We start from the raw sequence: 18,393 nt of genomic DNA on the forward strand, positions 1-18,393 counted from the left end.
AATGTTGCTGCTTGTAAATGATGCGTGTGAGAGGACCCTCTGGGGCCTCTTCTGTTCGTCATAACTTCCTGGTGGGACCGCCGTTGTTGGCCAAGGCTTTTGGCCGGGCTGTGAAGAGTAGACGTCTGAGAGGCTGGGCCTGCAATGCAACATCTTGCCATCGGAAAATTGGCCATTCCGATGACGTGCAGCACGGCCTTCTCAGCATGATCACCAGAAAGACTTCTCCCTGCCCCGGTCCAGTGTAAAGACGTAGCTGTGGCTGAAATCAGTAACGCGATTCATTTTACGGGATGTTTTGTCCTTCTCGTCTAGTGGTCTCTTGATACCTTCTGTGAGGAAGCTCTATCGTTCATAGTCAGTATTTCACACCGCTTTCTTCCAAACATCGTATCAGAGGCAGGCTAACACACTGCGATTCACGTTGTCGTGCACAGTTTTATTACGTGAGCAAAGTTTCATATGGACCCCAGTGACTGGCCTTTATACAGTTCAACGAGTATTTTATTTGCACACGTTTTCTTTTGTATTGTAATTGCAATGATTTTAATTAATTGCGCAATAAAGTATAAAGAAAAGTATTTTATTTCCACACGTTTATTTAATTAGGCAGTTTTTCCTGCAAACTGACATGTTCAGTATTTTCTCAGTGCAAGTAGGAGCTGAAAGTGGTTGCGCTATTTTCTCTCAAGTTAGCTTCAAGACCACTTTTTGCACTACTTTGAAACTGTATGAATGTTGGTGATTTTGATTTTCTCATTTAATTCGAAAGTTCAAATGCAAAAAACTCTGTGACCTACCGGTAGCAATTGTAGCATTCACAAGTATTAGGAGAAGTTTACAAGAGAAACATTTTGATTTCGCATACCCCTGATTCAATACATGACTTCTGCATTGATGTCTATAGCCAGTTTCCGAGCTGCCATTGCTATAGTCAATTATTCCAGAAACTAAAGCATGTTGTTTGGTGTGTAACATCCATGGAATTCAATCTACCAGCTATGCTCTAAATCAGACGCTTGTGATCCAAACACGTCCAGCGATCTAAACCAGTAAATTGAGCTAATAAATCACTAAATTATAAGTGAAGTGTCAAAAAGGAAAAATCATAGAAGGAAACCTGTAGCACACCATACCATGTCACCAAATGGCACTCCACTCCAATTCATGCGAATCCATACCACACCATGCCACACAATGCCAATCCACTCCACTCAATATCACTCCATTCCATGACTCCATTCCATGACATTCATTGCTACTTCACTCCACACAGTGACACTATACTCTGCTCCACCCCATGCCACACAATGCTACTCATCTCCACTGAACACGACACTCCACTGAATGCCATTCCACTTTAAGCTACTCCACTCCATGCCACACTACTCAATACCACTCCACTCCATTCTATGCCATCCACTCCCACTCCACTACATATAATGCCATCCACTCCACTTCACTCCGCACAGTGCCACTCCACTCCATGCCACACAGTGTCACTCCACACAATGCCAGTCCACTCGATGCCACACATACCACTCTGCGCCACACAATTCCACTCCATGCTACACAATTTCACTCTATTCCACATCCATCCAAACAATTCCACTCCACAAAATTCCACACCACATAGTTCCACTCCACTCCATTCCACACAATTCCACTCCACTTCACTCCAATGTGAGTAATAGTGAGGCCCCTAGATAGTTCATGTCTGTGATGCATAGTGCCAGGACACTTCCAAGGAGTAACTGCGCTTTATAAATGCCTATTGCATTACAAGACATTACACTCCACCCAGTACTACTACTCTCCACACCACACAATACCACTTCACTTCACATTACACAATTCCACTCCATGCCATACAATGCCACTCCACTCCATGCAATGCCACTCTGCTTCATGCTCCACAATGCCACCCCACACAACAAAACACAGCTCCACTGAACACCATGTCACATGATGCCCTCCACCCCAGTCTATCATACGCCATTCCACTCTACGCTACACATTGCCACTTCACCCAATGACACTCCATGCCACAGTGCCACTCCACTCCACACAATGCCACTCCACTCCATGCAATACCAGTCCACACTACACAATCCCACTCCACTCTATGCCACACAATCCTACACCACTTAACTCCAGATAGTGCCACTCCACTCCACGTCACAATGTCACTTCACCCCAAACAATGCCACTCCACCCAATTCCACTCCATACCACCCAATTTCACTTTATTCCATGCCACACAACTCCCCTCCATTCCATGCCATACAATTCCACTCCACTCCATGCCACACAATTCCACTTCCTTCCACTCAGTACCACTCCACTCCTCACAATGCCACTCCACACAATGTCACCCCGCTTCATGCCACACAATGACACTCCACTCCATGCCACACAATGACACTCAACCTCACACTTCTCACTACCACTTCACTCTATGCCACACAGTGCCATTCCACTCCTAACAATTCAACTCCATGCCACTCCATGCCACAGTCACTCCACACAATGGCATCCCACTCTATGCCACACAATTGCATTCCATTCTACACTACACACAATTTCACTCTACACTACACAATTCCAATCTACTCGAAGCTATACAATTCCAGTGCACCCTACTCCACACAACACAGTTCCGCTCCACGCCTTACAGTTTCATATCACACAATTCCACTCTACTTCATGCCACACAATTCCACTCCGCACCACACAATGGCACTCCACTTCACACAGTGCCACTCTACTCAATGCCACTCCACTCCATGCAATGCCACTCCACTTCAAACCACACACCCACCCCACCCCACTTCACTCCATATCACTCCACTCCACACCACACAATGCACCTCCACTTTCCACCTAGCCACAAAATGCCACTCCACTCCAATCCATGCAATGCCATTCCACTCCATGTCACACAATTCCACTTTACTCCATGCTACACAGCTTTACTCCACTCCATGCTACACAAATCCACTAAATGCCACATAATTTTAAACCACACAATGCCACTTCACTCCATACCACAGAATTCTGCTCCCCTCACTCAATACCACTCTACGTCGCACGATTCCACTCCACTCAACACATTGGCACTCCACTTCATGCCACACAATGACACTCCATGCCACAAAACACCACCCCACTTCACTCAATTCCATTCCAGTCCACACCACACAATGCCACTCCACTCCACATAATTTCACTCCATGCTACTCTACTCCACACAATTCCACGCCATGGCACACAAATTCCACTCTACTCCATGCCACACAATTCCACCACATTCCATGCAATTCAACTTCATGACACATAATTCCACACCACACAATTTCACCCCAAACCCTTAAATACCACGCCACTTCGTGCCATACACTGCCACTTCACTCCATTCTATGCCACACAATGACACTCCACATCACTACACTCAATACTACTCCACTTCATACCACAGAATGCCACTGCACACCATACAATGCATCTCTAGTCCACACTATGACACAAAATGCCACTCCACTTTAGCAATGCCATTTCACTCCATGCCAACTAGTGCCACTATACTCAACTTCACTCCACTCCAAACAACACAATGACACTCTTCTCCACTCCACACAATGCCATTCCACTCCAATCAAATCCACTTTACTACACTCTCCTCAGTGCCACTTCTTATTTGTAATTGTATTTATACAGCACTTACTACCCCTGATGAGACTTTGAAATTCTTTGTGGCATGCCCACTTCTCTCCAGACAATGCCACTCCACTCAATGCCACTTCATTCCGCTTCACTCCACTCCATTTCATTCCACTCAATGACACTCCACTTCATGCCACACAATGCCACTTCACTTCACTCCACAGCACACAGTGCCCCTCCACTCCACTCCGCTCCACTCAGTCCATTCCACACAATTCCATTGCACTCTAGGACACACAATTCCACTTGATGGCACACACTTCCTTGCCACACAGTTCCTCGTCAATCCTCATTGCACAATTGCACTCCATGCCACACAATTCCACTTCATACCACACAATTCCACTCCATTCCACCCACTCCACACTATTCCACTCCTCAAAAATCCACTCCAGTCCATGTCACACAATGCCATTGCACTCCACTCCACACAATGCCACTCCATTCCATGTTCACACAATGCCACTCCACTCATCGCTACTTCATTCCTTGGCAAAAAAGCCAATAGATCTCATATACGTAAGACCTATTGGTGTTGCCAAAGCTTGTTATTTGGCTAGGTGTGTGCTCAATAGATAACAATATTTATCAACGTACAGAGATATATTTAGATATGTTACGTTAAGTGTCTACTAGTAAAAGATCATTTATTTGGCAATTGAAACTTGCCCAGCTAGTCTCTATCCATGCCCTAATGGCAATTATGCGGCTTGTTATACATTGCAACATCTAACGAGATTTCAGTATGGTTTTGAAAAAGAACTGTCATCAGCATGCTTGTGTAAACTGATATATAAACAGTAAAAAGGGCATCACAAACATGTTAAACTGAAGATGAACATAAATTGAGGCCCATATTTATCACGTTTTGCTTCACCCTTGTGCCATGCAAGGGGACCCTAGGGCGACGTAAAACCTAAATATGATTTATCAAGCAATGTAGGGCCACCTTGCATGGTCATGCGTGACTTGATAAACCTAGAGTAATGCAATGCAGACAAAATCGCTGCCTGGCGTTACTCTGTGGCAGGGAGGCGTTCCATAGGTGGAACCCGGGTGTTCACATGCATCCACCCATGGGTTCTGACACATTCCCAGATTTACCATCAATGGTAGACCAGGAAATGCATCAGAATTGTACGCCCTTCCACCAGAGGTGCAATGAGACAAAACATCTTTATTTCTCCTTGTTTCCTCTTTCTACGTGTGCAGCGTTTTGCTGCATACTTAGAAAGAGGAACATGCCTTTGAGGATTGTTTTTGCGCAGGAAGGTGCCCCTTTGTGTGCAAAAACAATTCTGCCTACAAATTAGGCACTCCTGCACCGTGGTGCAAGCCTACCTGCATTCCCACTAGGCAGACGTTTGTGTGCCAGTGCAGGCAGAGAGCAAGTATGACCTGTATCATAAATACGTTACATTCTTGCCCTCTCCCTTTCTGAAAGTTAGATAATCTGTTGCGGAGGTTTTAGGAAACCAACATGTGGTTCAAACATTTAGTGCAGTAAATGGATCCAGAATAATTTTGTTTGACATGAACTTCCAACTGGGTAAAATGGAGCGAGATTGCTGATGTGGCTAGCTAATTAGCCATTTTCATTTCACGTCTGGTGGAATGATTATGAAAAAGTCTCGGCTGCACACTGGGGCCTGAATTTTGGCATCGCTAAAGAAAATGATCCTTTCTCCCAATAGGAAAGTGACAAATATAAAAAAACACTAATTCAGAGAATGGCTGTATGGGAAAGAAATGATGCTTCATACAATCATCCATTTTGCACAGTACCTAAAATACCTAATCTGTTGACAGTGCCTGGTGTTGTGTGTAGAAGGAGCAAGGTTTGGATTTCTGCCACGGGACCTCTTTCAATCATTGTGATGCCAATTCACACTTTATAGTGATAGAATGATGTGTACATGAATGCGCGGTGTTAATGTTTTTACTGGGCCCCGAGGCAGAATCTAGGAATTATATCACTCAGTCCCTCATTACAAGTTGGCCAGATTTTGGTGTAGGATGCCGGGCGATCCAGAATCATAGATTCTGGCTGGTATCACTGCACCTAATTCCGGCCATTAAGTGTGTTTTTCCCCCCGAAATAGGGCATAATCACACGGACCCAAGAATACCGGATTTAAAATTTAAAGTGTTTTTCCTGTATCAGGACAGTCTCTGCTTGCTCACAGTCAGCAGTAAGGGCTGGGAGGCATTCTAGCAGTCTAGGCCAGGGCAGGGATGGATGAGGTAAGAAAGGCTGCTGTCTTCCCCCTGGGATTGCTGCACAGGTTGGGCCTAGGCTGGTTGCACTCCTGCCTTTGACCCATGCAGTGGTCTTGCGGGTGTGCATCTGCACCAGGTGAAACTGGAGCAAGTGCCTCCAGAACTGTCATGCCCAAAGAATCCAGCCTACTTGTAATGGCCCAGGGCAGCAGCCCCCCCGCCAATCTCCACCCAGAATTAACTCGTCTAGTGGGATACCACCACTTTTAATGAGGGCCTTCTGTGGGACAATGATTTTTTGAGATTGTGCTTTCTTCGATTAGGTGTGATGTCTTGTAGTTGATCATATGAGGAAATGTCCTGGTAAAATACCACCCTCACAGTAATGAGCCTCAATTGACTGTGATTTGTTTTCTCTCCCTCCACTTTCCCCTCAACACCTTCCTTCAGAATACAAGAAGAAGTATGGTGAGGAGCACGGATCGTGCCAGGCCGGCATTGCAGGTTTCTTCACTGAGGTGATTTACAGCTACTTCCAGGTTTTTCCTGACATTGTTGATTTTGTTTCCATGAATGTTCCTGTTATACATCATGCACAGTGTTAATTTATAATTGGTTGTTCATGACCATTGCCGTGGCTATTGTGCAAACACCAATTCATTCACTAACAATATCTTACAGGAAGCTACGCAAGGCCATGCTGCTATTAGTATGGCTTGCAGCACTGTCGAAATTCAGGTGCCTTCACACTGTGATCTCGAGCACTCTGTCACAGGCCGGAGTATGCTTTCTGATAGTTGGAGTTGGGTCACCAGTAGTGTGGATGCTTTTGTGAAATGGTTTGATTGCAAGTGTGTTTTTGTTAATTAGGGTGTGTAGCCAAAGGACTTTACCAACTAGAGTATGTGCCATCTGGAAGAGTTGATATGTGCATTGCCCTGCTTGATGTATGTGACTGAGGCAATTGAGAGCATTTTGTCATATTAAGGTCCAAATATTTTTTATAATTAGATTAGATATGTGATGTGTGTGTGTGTGTGTCGGTCTAGTGCATTGGTTAGTTGCGGGTTTTATATATCATGGTGAATGGAGACCTTATGTCAGCTTGATGACGTCAAACTATATGGTGCCTCTGAGCTGTGTTCGCTGTTAGTGCATTGTTTTGATCATTTTTTTCTGTTAGAGGTTGTAATTGATTATTGTTATGGTTGGTTAATTGTTGTGATCTTGGCGATACTCGACGATATGAAACACCTGAAATGTGTTGGATGTGTCCTTACTTCTCCAATATGTCTTGTCTGACGTTGTGTGTTTCTTAGTGAAGTTGCTGTTGCGCCTGTAGGGCAGTGCACTCATGTGGGCAGCTTTGTCCAGTGAGCCCTTTTGTTCTTCTGTGGGATGTTCCGTCCAATGCGCACTGTAGCTATGTGTGACCTGACAGGAACATGCAACAAATACATTGGTTTGCATATCTTTTTTTAAACAAATCTTTTTCTTAGGCTTTCACAAACAGAATAATGAGGTGAATGACACTCTAGTACTTTAGCAGTACGGTTCCTGCAAACTAATCATAACCACAGTGACAGCCTCTGTGCTGTGATTGGCAGCTAGGAAGATAAGTGTTTTAACTTTTCATGCAGCGTAGATAAGATAGTTCCATACATTTGAGTTCCTTGATGGCAAAAACTTTTGCTTAACCCTCACACTTCACTATCGCCCGCGTACAATCCAGGGCCCCTATCTTCAAAACTCCTCCCTTTCAATACTTCCTGAAGAAGTCCATGAATCTTGCATGCTTAGCAAACGTCCCTGACATAAATCGCTTAATCTTACCCCTCTCTCTTTTGATCCCTGCAAGGCCCTTATCCCTCTGCCCAGCCTCTCCCGGTCCAGTCTCTCTTTATCAGGGAATGAAGTCAGGAATGTTGAGATGAGTCACCCACTGCAGTCTCCCTGATATGTGTATGTACTCCTCCCACATAGGTGCCAGCCCCAAGAAAAGGCCTTGGCAAAGTCAATAGATGTGGGTTTTATGTAGTATAAATATTTTACCAAGCTAATTAGCATACACAGCGCATGCACAGCATAGCGGAAACAGTGCAAACTTCCCTAAGGCACAGGACGCACACCGCAGATAAGTAGCAACACCCAAAGCTTCCCTCACACATACATTTGTGAACAAAAGGTACAATGTACAAGGTACAAAGAATGAATTAGCCTACTCCCAGTACAAAGCATATATAGGGGTAAGCAATGTGTCAGTGTTGTGTGGTGCACAAAAAGAATGCTGGTGTGCTTAATAAGAAATAATAAAACCAAAAGAGACGTAGTGTTGCAACTGTATACTGTACAGATCACTAGTAAGTTTTCATCAGCATTACTGTGTTCCTTACTGTAAAGTGTGCCATGAGCCCTGTGTTTAGTTCTAAATGCCACCATTTTTAGAGGCAACATCTGGTTTATTTTTCCCAGTTATGTGACCCCATCCAAAAAGTTGTGCATTGATAAGGAGGTCTCATCTTCGGTTTTGTATCAAGTGCTTGAAGCCCCATTTGAAGTACCAGGTAGAGTTTTGTATGCCTTTTCTGGAGGCTGCTTATGGAATACAGTTTCCCAATCTGCAGTCCAGATTTAGCATTTTGTTTCACACTGGATGCCACATGAGTGATGTGTATCGACCTGGACTCCATATCCGAAATATTGAACCCTGACTGGATAATTCTGAAGATCGCCTCATTGGCACTATGACCAGGTCTAGAGGTCTTATCTGGGCTGATGTGTTCAGATCTAGAGATCACTTCCTCTTCACATTGTGTCCTGGTGTGGAGACTATTTCTGGAGCATCTGGAGTGTCGAAGGGCCCTGCTGGAACAATGATATTCATTAGCTCCACATGAAACAACACTGTGTTACAAAAGCAATACAACATTTTTCTGAAAGCAAACATAATTCTCTAGTTTCAGTCTATCTGTTGAAGTAACAACTCCCAGAAGCCAGCTCTGCGACGACATACCAAAAGGGCAAATGACAGATGCTATAATGTGGGCCCCAGAATGGGAGAAAGGTCGGGGCAATGCCTGTTTGTCCAACAAGCTGATACATTCACTTGCCTCAAATTAATTAATATGGCATATTTTTCAAGGTGAGATTAGGCAAGATGCATTGCTATTCGTCACTATTTGATTACCTTTGCATTGGTCGAAGGTGGGCCATGGGCCAACACCCTTCTCACTGACAAACAAGTAGGATCCTGTTGAAATTGCTGCACCTTTTATCGGAGAAGGGGATTACATTTTTTTTATTTGGGTTTGTTAATGCACTTCTATTCAAAGCTCTGTCAAACAAGAGAATGGAACAACAAACAGCAAAGTTTAAGCCAATCAGGTACCAGATTCAAGCATGCTGAACCATTCCTAGGTGTCGGCTATAAACAGTGAGGGAGAAAGTCACGGGTCAGTAGGCCAGTTGTGCAGGGGTTTGGGCGCCAGTTGTGTAAAAGCAAGGCAGTAGAGGAACAGATACATTGTGATCTGCGGAGCGTGGAGGCCACGAGGGTGTAAACAGAGATAAGGGAACACAAAACAGGAAGGGTCAGTGATTCCAAAGAACACGAAGCAAAGAAAGTGAATTGAACACCAAAGAGACATCTAGTTAAATCATTTGTAAACAAAGTGGCGGAGTTGAAGATTAAAGCAAACTAAATGGCACAGACGCATTAATTCTGCCCAAATAGGGCGGTTAAGTATTTCATTAAGTCGGTGTCAGATGAGAAGTGGCATAGTGAAGAAAAGACAAGGTTCTGGAAAAGTAATTTTGTAGTTGAAAAAGAAACAACTTTTTAATCGTGGAAATATTAAAGAGGTGCTAACAAGAGACCTAAGTTACGGGCAGAGTTTTTATCAGAATGATTCCAAGAGGACTTTAAAACAAAATCTTGATTGGGAGTAGAATCTGCGAAAGGTAACTGGTTTGCAGTAAAAGGGATGAGAATAGAGATCTGAAAAGAAACAGGGAAAAGAAGAACTTCTGTCTTCTTTGCACTGACTTTAGAGTCGAAAGACAGGCAGAAATATCATCACGAAGTGAGTATGAACAAGGAACAAACAAAAACCTCAGCAAACCTCAGTGAATCATGAGTATGAGAAATTGATAGAGTAAAAAGGCATAGTGTACAGGGCAGAAGGTAAAGAACCATAGAGGTAAGCATCCTCGTAGGAGAGCAGCAGCCTCTGGTGGAGACTGATGAAGTGCACTGTGAAAAATTAGGAATGATCAATACTGGCAACCCAGTGATAGGTCTATGGGGACCACCAGAAACAGGCGTGACACAATCTAAGGATAATCACAGAACCCACAGTAGTTGGAGTAGGGTTGCTTCAGAAGCACAGCTGCACAGCCAAATTTAACTACAGAAGTACTAAAGGGGTCCATTCAGAAGCAGAGATGGCACAACCCACGGATGACCACAGATACCACAGAAGTGGGCCCCTGAGACCACCAAAAAGCAGAGATGAGACAAACTAAGAATAATCACAGACCTCAAAGTAGTTACTGTATGAGCTCCAACCGGAAGCTGAGATGCACAACCCAAGTTTTACTACACAAGTGGATCTGTGGGGTCCATCCAGAAGGAGAGATGGCACAGCGCAAGGAAGACCACAGACATTAGAGCAGGGGACTTTATCACATCTACATATCCACTGCTACCAGTTTGAAGTACACCTGCTGGTATCATGCACAACGCTAAAATTCTTCCCACTTAGGCCAGTCTGAAAACTAACAAATTACCGGCAATGCATGACAAATACAGTAGCTACTTCCTTGACCTTCCTGAAAGGCCTCTGGGCTTCATAAGGGGTAGGAACGCTCCATATGTCAAGTCAACATGGGACTCAGCAGTTAGTTTGCCGGCAGTTTGGCATTTGCTGTTAGTAGAAAATGAGTCAACCGAATATGGCATCTACTTCTGAGTGAATAATGTTACTGTTTAAAAGCTCCTCCCCGCAGCCGCAGGCACTATACATGAGTGCACACTAACTCCCTTAATATGGTCTAAGGAAGTTAATTCTCTGTCTGCACTGTAATTTTGGAAAAGCAAAACCCTGAGATGATGCTTACCCCCTCTGTTTTCCTGTTCAAACGTCATGGCGATAGTGTTTTCCTTTGTTCAGGGGTGCACAAAGGTGTGCATTTGCCTTCCACTGCACATAACCTCACTCTCCATTTTCTTTGGATGTACTGCAAATCAGTCTGTTTGGGCCCACTTTAAAGAACCCTATTTCTTTCACGGTGTTCACAAAAGTGATCGTAGCCTGTCTCATTCAGCTTTCCTTCCCACTTCCATTTGCCTTGTAGCCAGGCGCCATCTTTAAGAGGTACTGCACTTGTGAACAGTGCGTACATTAGGCAGGAAACGTGCTCTTCTTCTTTTTTCAACAGGTTAAAACTAAACTTGCTCGTTTGAATTCCCAGTCTGATCATGCTCTGACCTCCTCCAGCATCTTCAACAAACCAATGAGCCATAGAAGTTTCCATGGCTGCTCTCACACTTCAAATAGCTCTACGATTGTCGAATTGCCACGATGGGTCAGCTCCACTTGGCTGTACAGTCAGGAAGTGACTTTTGTGAACCTGGGGCTAGGACTTCCAGTGCTAGTAGGCCTTTTCTGCAGTTGCTGCTGGCCATGAAGAGTAGAGATGTTAAGCGATGCTGTACATTTGCAAGCCTTATCTGTAAAGTACCAAGGACGCTAGTGCAGAATTTCAGTTGTTGTTGATTACAGTTTGGCATTTGGCTATCCACGATATAATTTTAAATAAAAAATACTTGCAATGTACCGCGCAAAATAAGTGTACCTGGACGAACAAAAACTTTATTTCCAACCTCAAGAGGGGACGTTGTTTATTATTGTCACAGAAACCAATCATGTCCTTCCAACGAGCGCGTACAAGGCGTGATGTCCTAACGGAAGAGCACTGGTGCCAGGCTATGGTTCCGCCGATGTGCTAATAATGAGGAGATGCCCGGCGGTGCAGTCACTGCATAGTGGTTCATGCCTCCTTCTGAGGCGCTGAAGCACATCATCAGGCAGGTGGAAGTCCTGCAGGCTTCACTACATACACAGAGATGCGTGGTTCATGCCACGGCACAGTGAATACTTTCAAGGCCCTGGGCAGGCACACCCAGGAGTGGCAGGGCATTTCGGCCAAGAGGAAGGCAGGAAGCAGGCGTTACTCCAGCAACCGTGACACAATGGCCGATAAGACTTAGACTTGGTCAGCAGCAGCTGTTTCCTTGCTGTGATTATGCAACTCAAGTACATTTATTTTCCTGCGCATTTTATGTCCCTGGGTAGCCCAATTTTGACTGGCAGTGGAGAATGGTTGGAGGCGTACTACTGTATACGTTACATTCTATGGGCGGAGGAACGTCTTGAATGAAAGAATGAGTTTACTTGCAATGCATCCCTGTGGGAGGTTATGAGTCACCTGCAACGCACAGAATAGAGGGTATGTGTAATCATTCTTATCGATGGATGGATGGATGAATGAACTGACGGGCTAATCAAAAAGGATGGCTAGAGGTACAGATTCAGAAATGAATGGACGATAGATGGATGACTTGGATGCATGGACAGAGTATGAGAGCCCTGGTAAAAATTACTATCCTGATTATTGTACTTTTTTCCTTCCATCATCCACTAGTGCAGATGTCATATAGTGACGTCATGTGCTGTTGAATGGCATATACCAAAGCAAATACTATTGACAACTGTGACTGACCTGCCTCTCCACCCTTTTGCTTTGAAGGTGTATCTACGTTTTGCGTTGTGGGTGGGACACATTTCTTGTGTGTTAGCATCAGGGCAGCAGCTCAAGTAGTCTTCACTGAGTCTTCGCCTTTTGTGCATCATTTGGTGAGCAACTAGGATCTTTTATTGCTTTAGGAACTGTGTGGGCCTGCGGTATCGTAGGCCAGATCGCCTGATGTCTGCAGGCCTTCCACCGTTGGCCAATGCAATGAGCTTCGGATCCAAAGGGAGAGTGGCTGAATAAATAATATGCAATTAGAGAGCAGCATTTACCTTTTTGCCTGTCTCAAAAGTCACCATTTTGTTCATCTATTTTTCCCTCTTCATGTCTTTTTCCAGGAATTGGTGGTTATGGGAGCCCCGGGATCATATTACTGGACCGGCACAGTTAAAGTGTTGAATCTCACTGATGGCATGTATTTCAAACTCAATGATGAAGCTGTGATAGCCAGGCGTTATACATACCTAGGTAAGTGCTCACGAGGTCCACCATGTACAACAAAAGGGTACCCAGTCTAGAACTTCTGCAATGAGTTTTTGATGATTTTAGGATCATTTTTATGCCTATCCGTGATAGTCACTCTATGCGCAGAGGTGATGGTAGTGCACAGTTGATCTGCTGGTGAGCTGCTCTCATTATTTCTTTTTCAGTGCTCAGCATTTCAGCCATCAATGTCTTACCTAAAGATCAGGGTGGTTCAAGTTGGGCATTGGATGCAGAGCCTTACTGTTTCTGAGGACTATCTTCTACGTTGTACCGGGGCTCTTGATAGTTGTTTGTGTCAATGCTCATCCCAAGGGTTTTTTGGTCTATTTTAAATAGTTTCAAATGATTTTCTCTATTAAGATTTTTAGCAGGAACTGGGTGAACTGATCATTATTTTTGCTCACATATGTACTGTACACATTTCTTTAAAAAAAATCCTGACAACAGTTAAAACTCAGAGCTCCTCTTGTTAGGAAACATTGCCCCAGTCTAAGGACTGTCCTAGGTAGCTAATGACAGAGGTGGCGGGGTCAGGGAATGCAGAAACTAGGCTGATGGCCTACCCATTTGAAGTATTACACCCAACTAGATCATTTTTTAGGGTCGAGCGCGCAAGCGCACTAGCCTGCTGTAATCTATCTGTGGGCTTTTAACCATGCCCACCACACACCCATCAGTTTTGTTGGTTTGTGGGCTTGCCTTTTAAAAGTCACTTGATTTTATTTGTGAAAGGCATGCATACGTTGTGCCATTTCCGGTGTTTAGCCCTTTTGGAGCGCACCAGCCAGCTACTGAAAACATATGAGGTTCCATGTTTTCAGCATTGTTTCTGGACTACTTTTTCTTTTCTAAGCAGCGCGATCACATTTGCTGATACGTTGGAGTGTGAGCGAACTTCTGTTTTATTCTGTGTGCCCCTTCACGCTCATGGTGTGGCACTTTCAATCGGCTTCCTTATGTTAAACTGTATTACTTTTCATTTTATGTGGCAATAAAAGTCCAGTTAGGACTTTACAACGTTACTAGCTCTAAGTCGAGCAAATGCGAGAGCTATTGCATTGCAAATGCTTGTTATCTTTATTACTAACTGGGTGCTGACTCAAGTCAGTGAGAGGAAGGTGGTTTATAATGACAACGAGGCCTGCTCTGCTCTGCACAGTGGCCCTGTCCCTAACCGCGCCTCCAGTGGTGACTCCTCCTCCACAAGCCACTACAATTACAAGCTGAAGAAGGGAGAAGTAGGCGCCATAGCTAAAGTGGAGACCCCCACCTCTGGACGTGGGGTTGGTCAGGAACTTTTCTCTCTAACAGGGACCGTGCACACTGACTGCAGAATTCCAGCACCGTGGAGGAAGAGCGTCCATCTTTCTGCTACACCTCACAGCAGTGGCACCTTGAACACACCGTTTTAGCAGCCGAAGCGGGGTTTTGTTGACACTATTAACAATGATTCATTATTTATTAGTTTGTTTTGTCTGCACCTCTGCAAAGTAAAGTGCTCAAAAAAGTAAGGGAAAACTATAACAGGGGATAGTGTTGAAGGCCAACCGTAGTAAAGGAGGCCCAGAATGCGAAATGATGAGAAAGGGGGCAAGCGAGAGATGGAGAGAGAGAGCAGGAAAGAGAAGTGAAAGGAAGTACATATGAAAAGAAAGAAGGCATTCACATGAAAGAAGAATCAAAGGGATGAAAGGATGGATCTAAAGATGGAAGGATTGATGGATGGAAGGAAGGGGAAAACAAAATGTTCATGGCTGAGTGAAAGAAAGAATGGCTGGAATTAAGAGAGGCTGGATGAATGAGTGGGTGGATGGAAACTTGGTTGGAAGCATGAGAGGATGGATTAATAAAATAGGGTGAAATTGTGAATGGATAAAAAGAATGGATGGCTAGGTAGAAGTAGAAATGAATGGATGGAAGTGTGAGTGGCAGGATGGAAGTGTGAAAAGATGGATTGATGTATGAATGGAGGGATGAAAGGATGAATAGATAGATGGACAGAAGGGGGAATGACAAAGCCTCTTCTAGGGTAGGCAGGGCTTACTCACTTTCCTCACCTGCTGGTATTCGAGGTATGGATCAAAGTGGGGTATTTTAGTATTTCTAGCTAATCCCGTGCCTTACATTGTCAGGGAACAAGCAAGGAGGCCGAATGTACAGATGAGTGGGATTGCATTATGCGGTATAGTAGCCATCACGAGAATTCCATATACTGATCTGACAACTGCCCACATGGATGCTCTCACGAAACAGTTGCATATTGACTGACCTTTTGCCCGGGCTAAAGTGCTGTGGGTTCTGGGTGGAAGTACACAGCCTCCTCTCCCTTGATGTTGGGAACTTACTCTCCCGGGGGGCAATGAAAACCTGATTAGTGACATCCAGATGGCTGCTTTCTAATCTCTTGATTTTCCTTTTGCCATTTTTCTCGCCACCCCCTCTTCCTCTGTGCAGGATATGCGGTGACAGCCGGCCATTTCTCCCAGCCTACCACCATTGACGTCGTGGGAGGAGCCCCGCAGGACGGCGGCATCGGAAAGGTGTGGTTCTGAGACGCAGGGTATCAGACGCTCACGAACGCGCAGCGCGAGCTCCTTGGGTTCCCAGGAATCCTTGGGGCGATGTTGTTTCTGTCTGCATAGCGATAGTTGTCCTCTGCCTAAGCATGGCTGCCTGACACTGTAAATGAACTCTCACAGTTAACATAAGCATTCTTAGATCCTAGTTTAAACATTTGAGTGTCCTTGTCATTCTTCTGTGTGTCAGTGCATTTAAAAAGGTTGTAAAACGGCGATAAAGGGTAAAACTATACATAGTGATATTGTGAGACACTTGGAATCACTGGCAGCGACCTTTTATTGTAAGTTTTCTAATATCTGATTTTCATATATATATTTGTGTTTTATACCGCATTCGTGCCGTTTCTCGTTGCACTTCATAATTTCAAATGTAACTGTAACAATTTATCGATCTAGCAAGCATTGAAGTCTGAGTTGTCCTTGTTGGAATTCAAATCTATGACATACAGGGCACAACAGCTATAAATGTCGAGTGTTTAACTAATCTTGGGCCAGATGTAGGAAAATGCCAATTTGCGACTTGCAAATTGCGAGTCCCTGCGACTCGCAATTTGCAACTCGCAAATTGGTATGCAGTACGGTGTCTCAGACACCGTCTGCGAGTCGCTATGGGGTCGCAATGACCCACCTCATCAATATTAATGAGGTGGGCCACAAATTGCGGCCCCATAGCGAGTCTAGGCACTCGCAAACATGGAGGCCTGCTGTCGTCAGCAGACCTCCATGTTCGTGACTGCTTTATCAATAAAGCAGTTTTTTTTTTTTAAGTGTAGCCCGTTTAGTTTCGGTATTTTTTCAGGGCAGGTAGTGGTCCCTTGGACCACTACCTGCCCTGAAAAAATTGTTTTGGGTCCATTCGCAAAGGGGAAGGGGTCCCATGGGGACCCCTTCCAATTTGCGAGTGGGTTACCATCCACTTGAAGTGGATGGTAACTGCGACACCATTTGCGACCGCATATGCGGTCGCAAATGGTATTGCATGCCACTCCGAATCGCAAATAGGAAGGGAACACCCCTTCCAATTTGCCATTCCGAAATGCATATTGCGAGTCGGTCCCGACTCGCAATATGCATTTCTGCATAGCAAAGAGGCATTTGCGCCTCGCAAACGGCGATTTTCGCTGTTTGCGACGCTCAAATCCTTTGCTACATCTGGCCCCTTATCTGTTTTTTGTGGTACAAAACTATGTGGCAGGCAAAGGAGTAAATAACATCAGTGCTGAAACTGCAGATAGCCTTAATAATGTGCACTGCAGAAATCCTATAGCATAAACATAATATAACATTTAGGAATGATGAATAAAGAAGTCTTACAGACCCTAGGGGACTCTGCATAGAGACAGCTGCTCGCAGGAAGCGCCACAGTAATAAACATGGTGACATCACACTGTTCCAATCACGCCAAGGCCTGGTAATCAGGGGCATAACGCCTGCGGTGCAGGGGGACCCCAATGCTCCAGGGGGTCCCAACTATTCAAGGAGGCCCAATTCAGCCCAAGTTCAACGCGTGTCTGTGAGTCTTGGGGCCCTCACCTCATTTTGCAGGAAGGGCCCAGTCGTTATGCGTTATGCCAATGCGGGTGACATCACTGGAGGTGCCCGCCAGGGGATCCTCTCTTTGGCTGAATGGGGCAGTTTTAGGAGAGCGATGGTGTTGAATTCACAACAAACTACTAGGTGAACGATAATTCAACAGAGGCAGTATATGAGATCAATATGTCGCAAATGAGGTGAACACGAAAGAGAGGGGGAATAACTAGGAAAAGCAAAAGTTTAAGTATGATGCGAACACAGCATCCACTAAAGTGACAATAACTTATAATGTAAATAATTTGTTAGTATATCCCTTAAAAGTCTATATTCTACTACCACTAATCATGCTAAATAATGTAATATCTACACCACTTGTTTGTAAGTGGCTAAGCTGTACAGCTTGCATAAGTAGTTAACTATGCTGCTTTTCTCTTATGTTTCTGTTCAAAGATCTATTGTTACTCTTGAATATACATATTAAATCAGAATGATATACTTAATATGGCAGCTTCACGGAAGGGAGTGTGTAGATGTAAATACATTAATTTAAATAGTGACAGTGTTGGCTTGGTGTAAGGGACTTGTGTCTAGACACTCACTGACAACCGTGTTTATTTATTTCGCCTCTTTTCATTTTTTAGGTTTATATTTTCAGACCTGACAAGCGCTCTGGGTCTCTGATTAAGATCTTTCAGGCGTCGGGGAAAAAGGTGAGATTCATTTTTTTCAATTAATCACCAGCTCTATTAATCCTCTTGTCTTTAGGAACATTTGGGCGGAATAGAATAGCTCCTGCAAGGCTCTGTTCTCCCACAGCAAGTGCATGAACACTGTAAATAAACGAGCTATCCTGCTGCCTGTCCACTATTGGGATGGCCTTTTCCTGGCGAACACGCCTATGCCATTTCAAAGATTCATTGTAATTCTGTGTAATGTATATGAATAATATGGCATTGTATCACAATATGCAATTATCAATGAGAGCTCTTTAGAGATTGATTATGTCTTTACTAGATTTCTTTAGCATCTATGTGGCTTC

At 44.3% G+C, this 18,393-nt stretch overlaps 1 protein-coding gene across 1 annotated transcript in view; it reads left to right on the forward strand.

The window, feature by feature from the left end:
* Positions 1-18,393, forward strand: part of ITGA9 (integrin subunit alpha 9) — an 818,222-nt gene that overhangs the window by 165,838 nt on the left and 633,991 nt on the right. The window contains exons 5-8 of the mRNA XM_069215150.1: positions 6,394-6,461; positions 13,095-13,224; positions 15,697-15,782; positions 17,996-18,064. Coding sequence (XP_069071251.1) covers positions 6,394-6,461; positions 13,095-13,224; positions 15,697-15,782; positions 17,996-18,064 — 353 coding nt within the window. The remainder of the gene's footprint in view (positions 1-6,393; positions 6,462-13,094; positions 13,225-15,696; positions 15,783-17,995; positions 18,065-18,393) is intronic.

Source organism: Pleurodeles waltl, chromosome 2_1 (genome assembly GCF_031143425.1).
Source record: "Pleurodeles waltl isolate 20211129_DDA chromosome 2_1, aPleWal1.hap1.20221129, whole genome shotgun sequence".
Lineage (NCBI taxonomy): Eukaryota > Metazoa > Chordata > Amphibia > Caudata > Salamandridae > Pleurodeles > Pleurodeles waltl.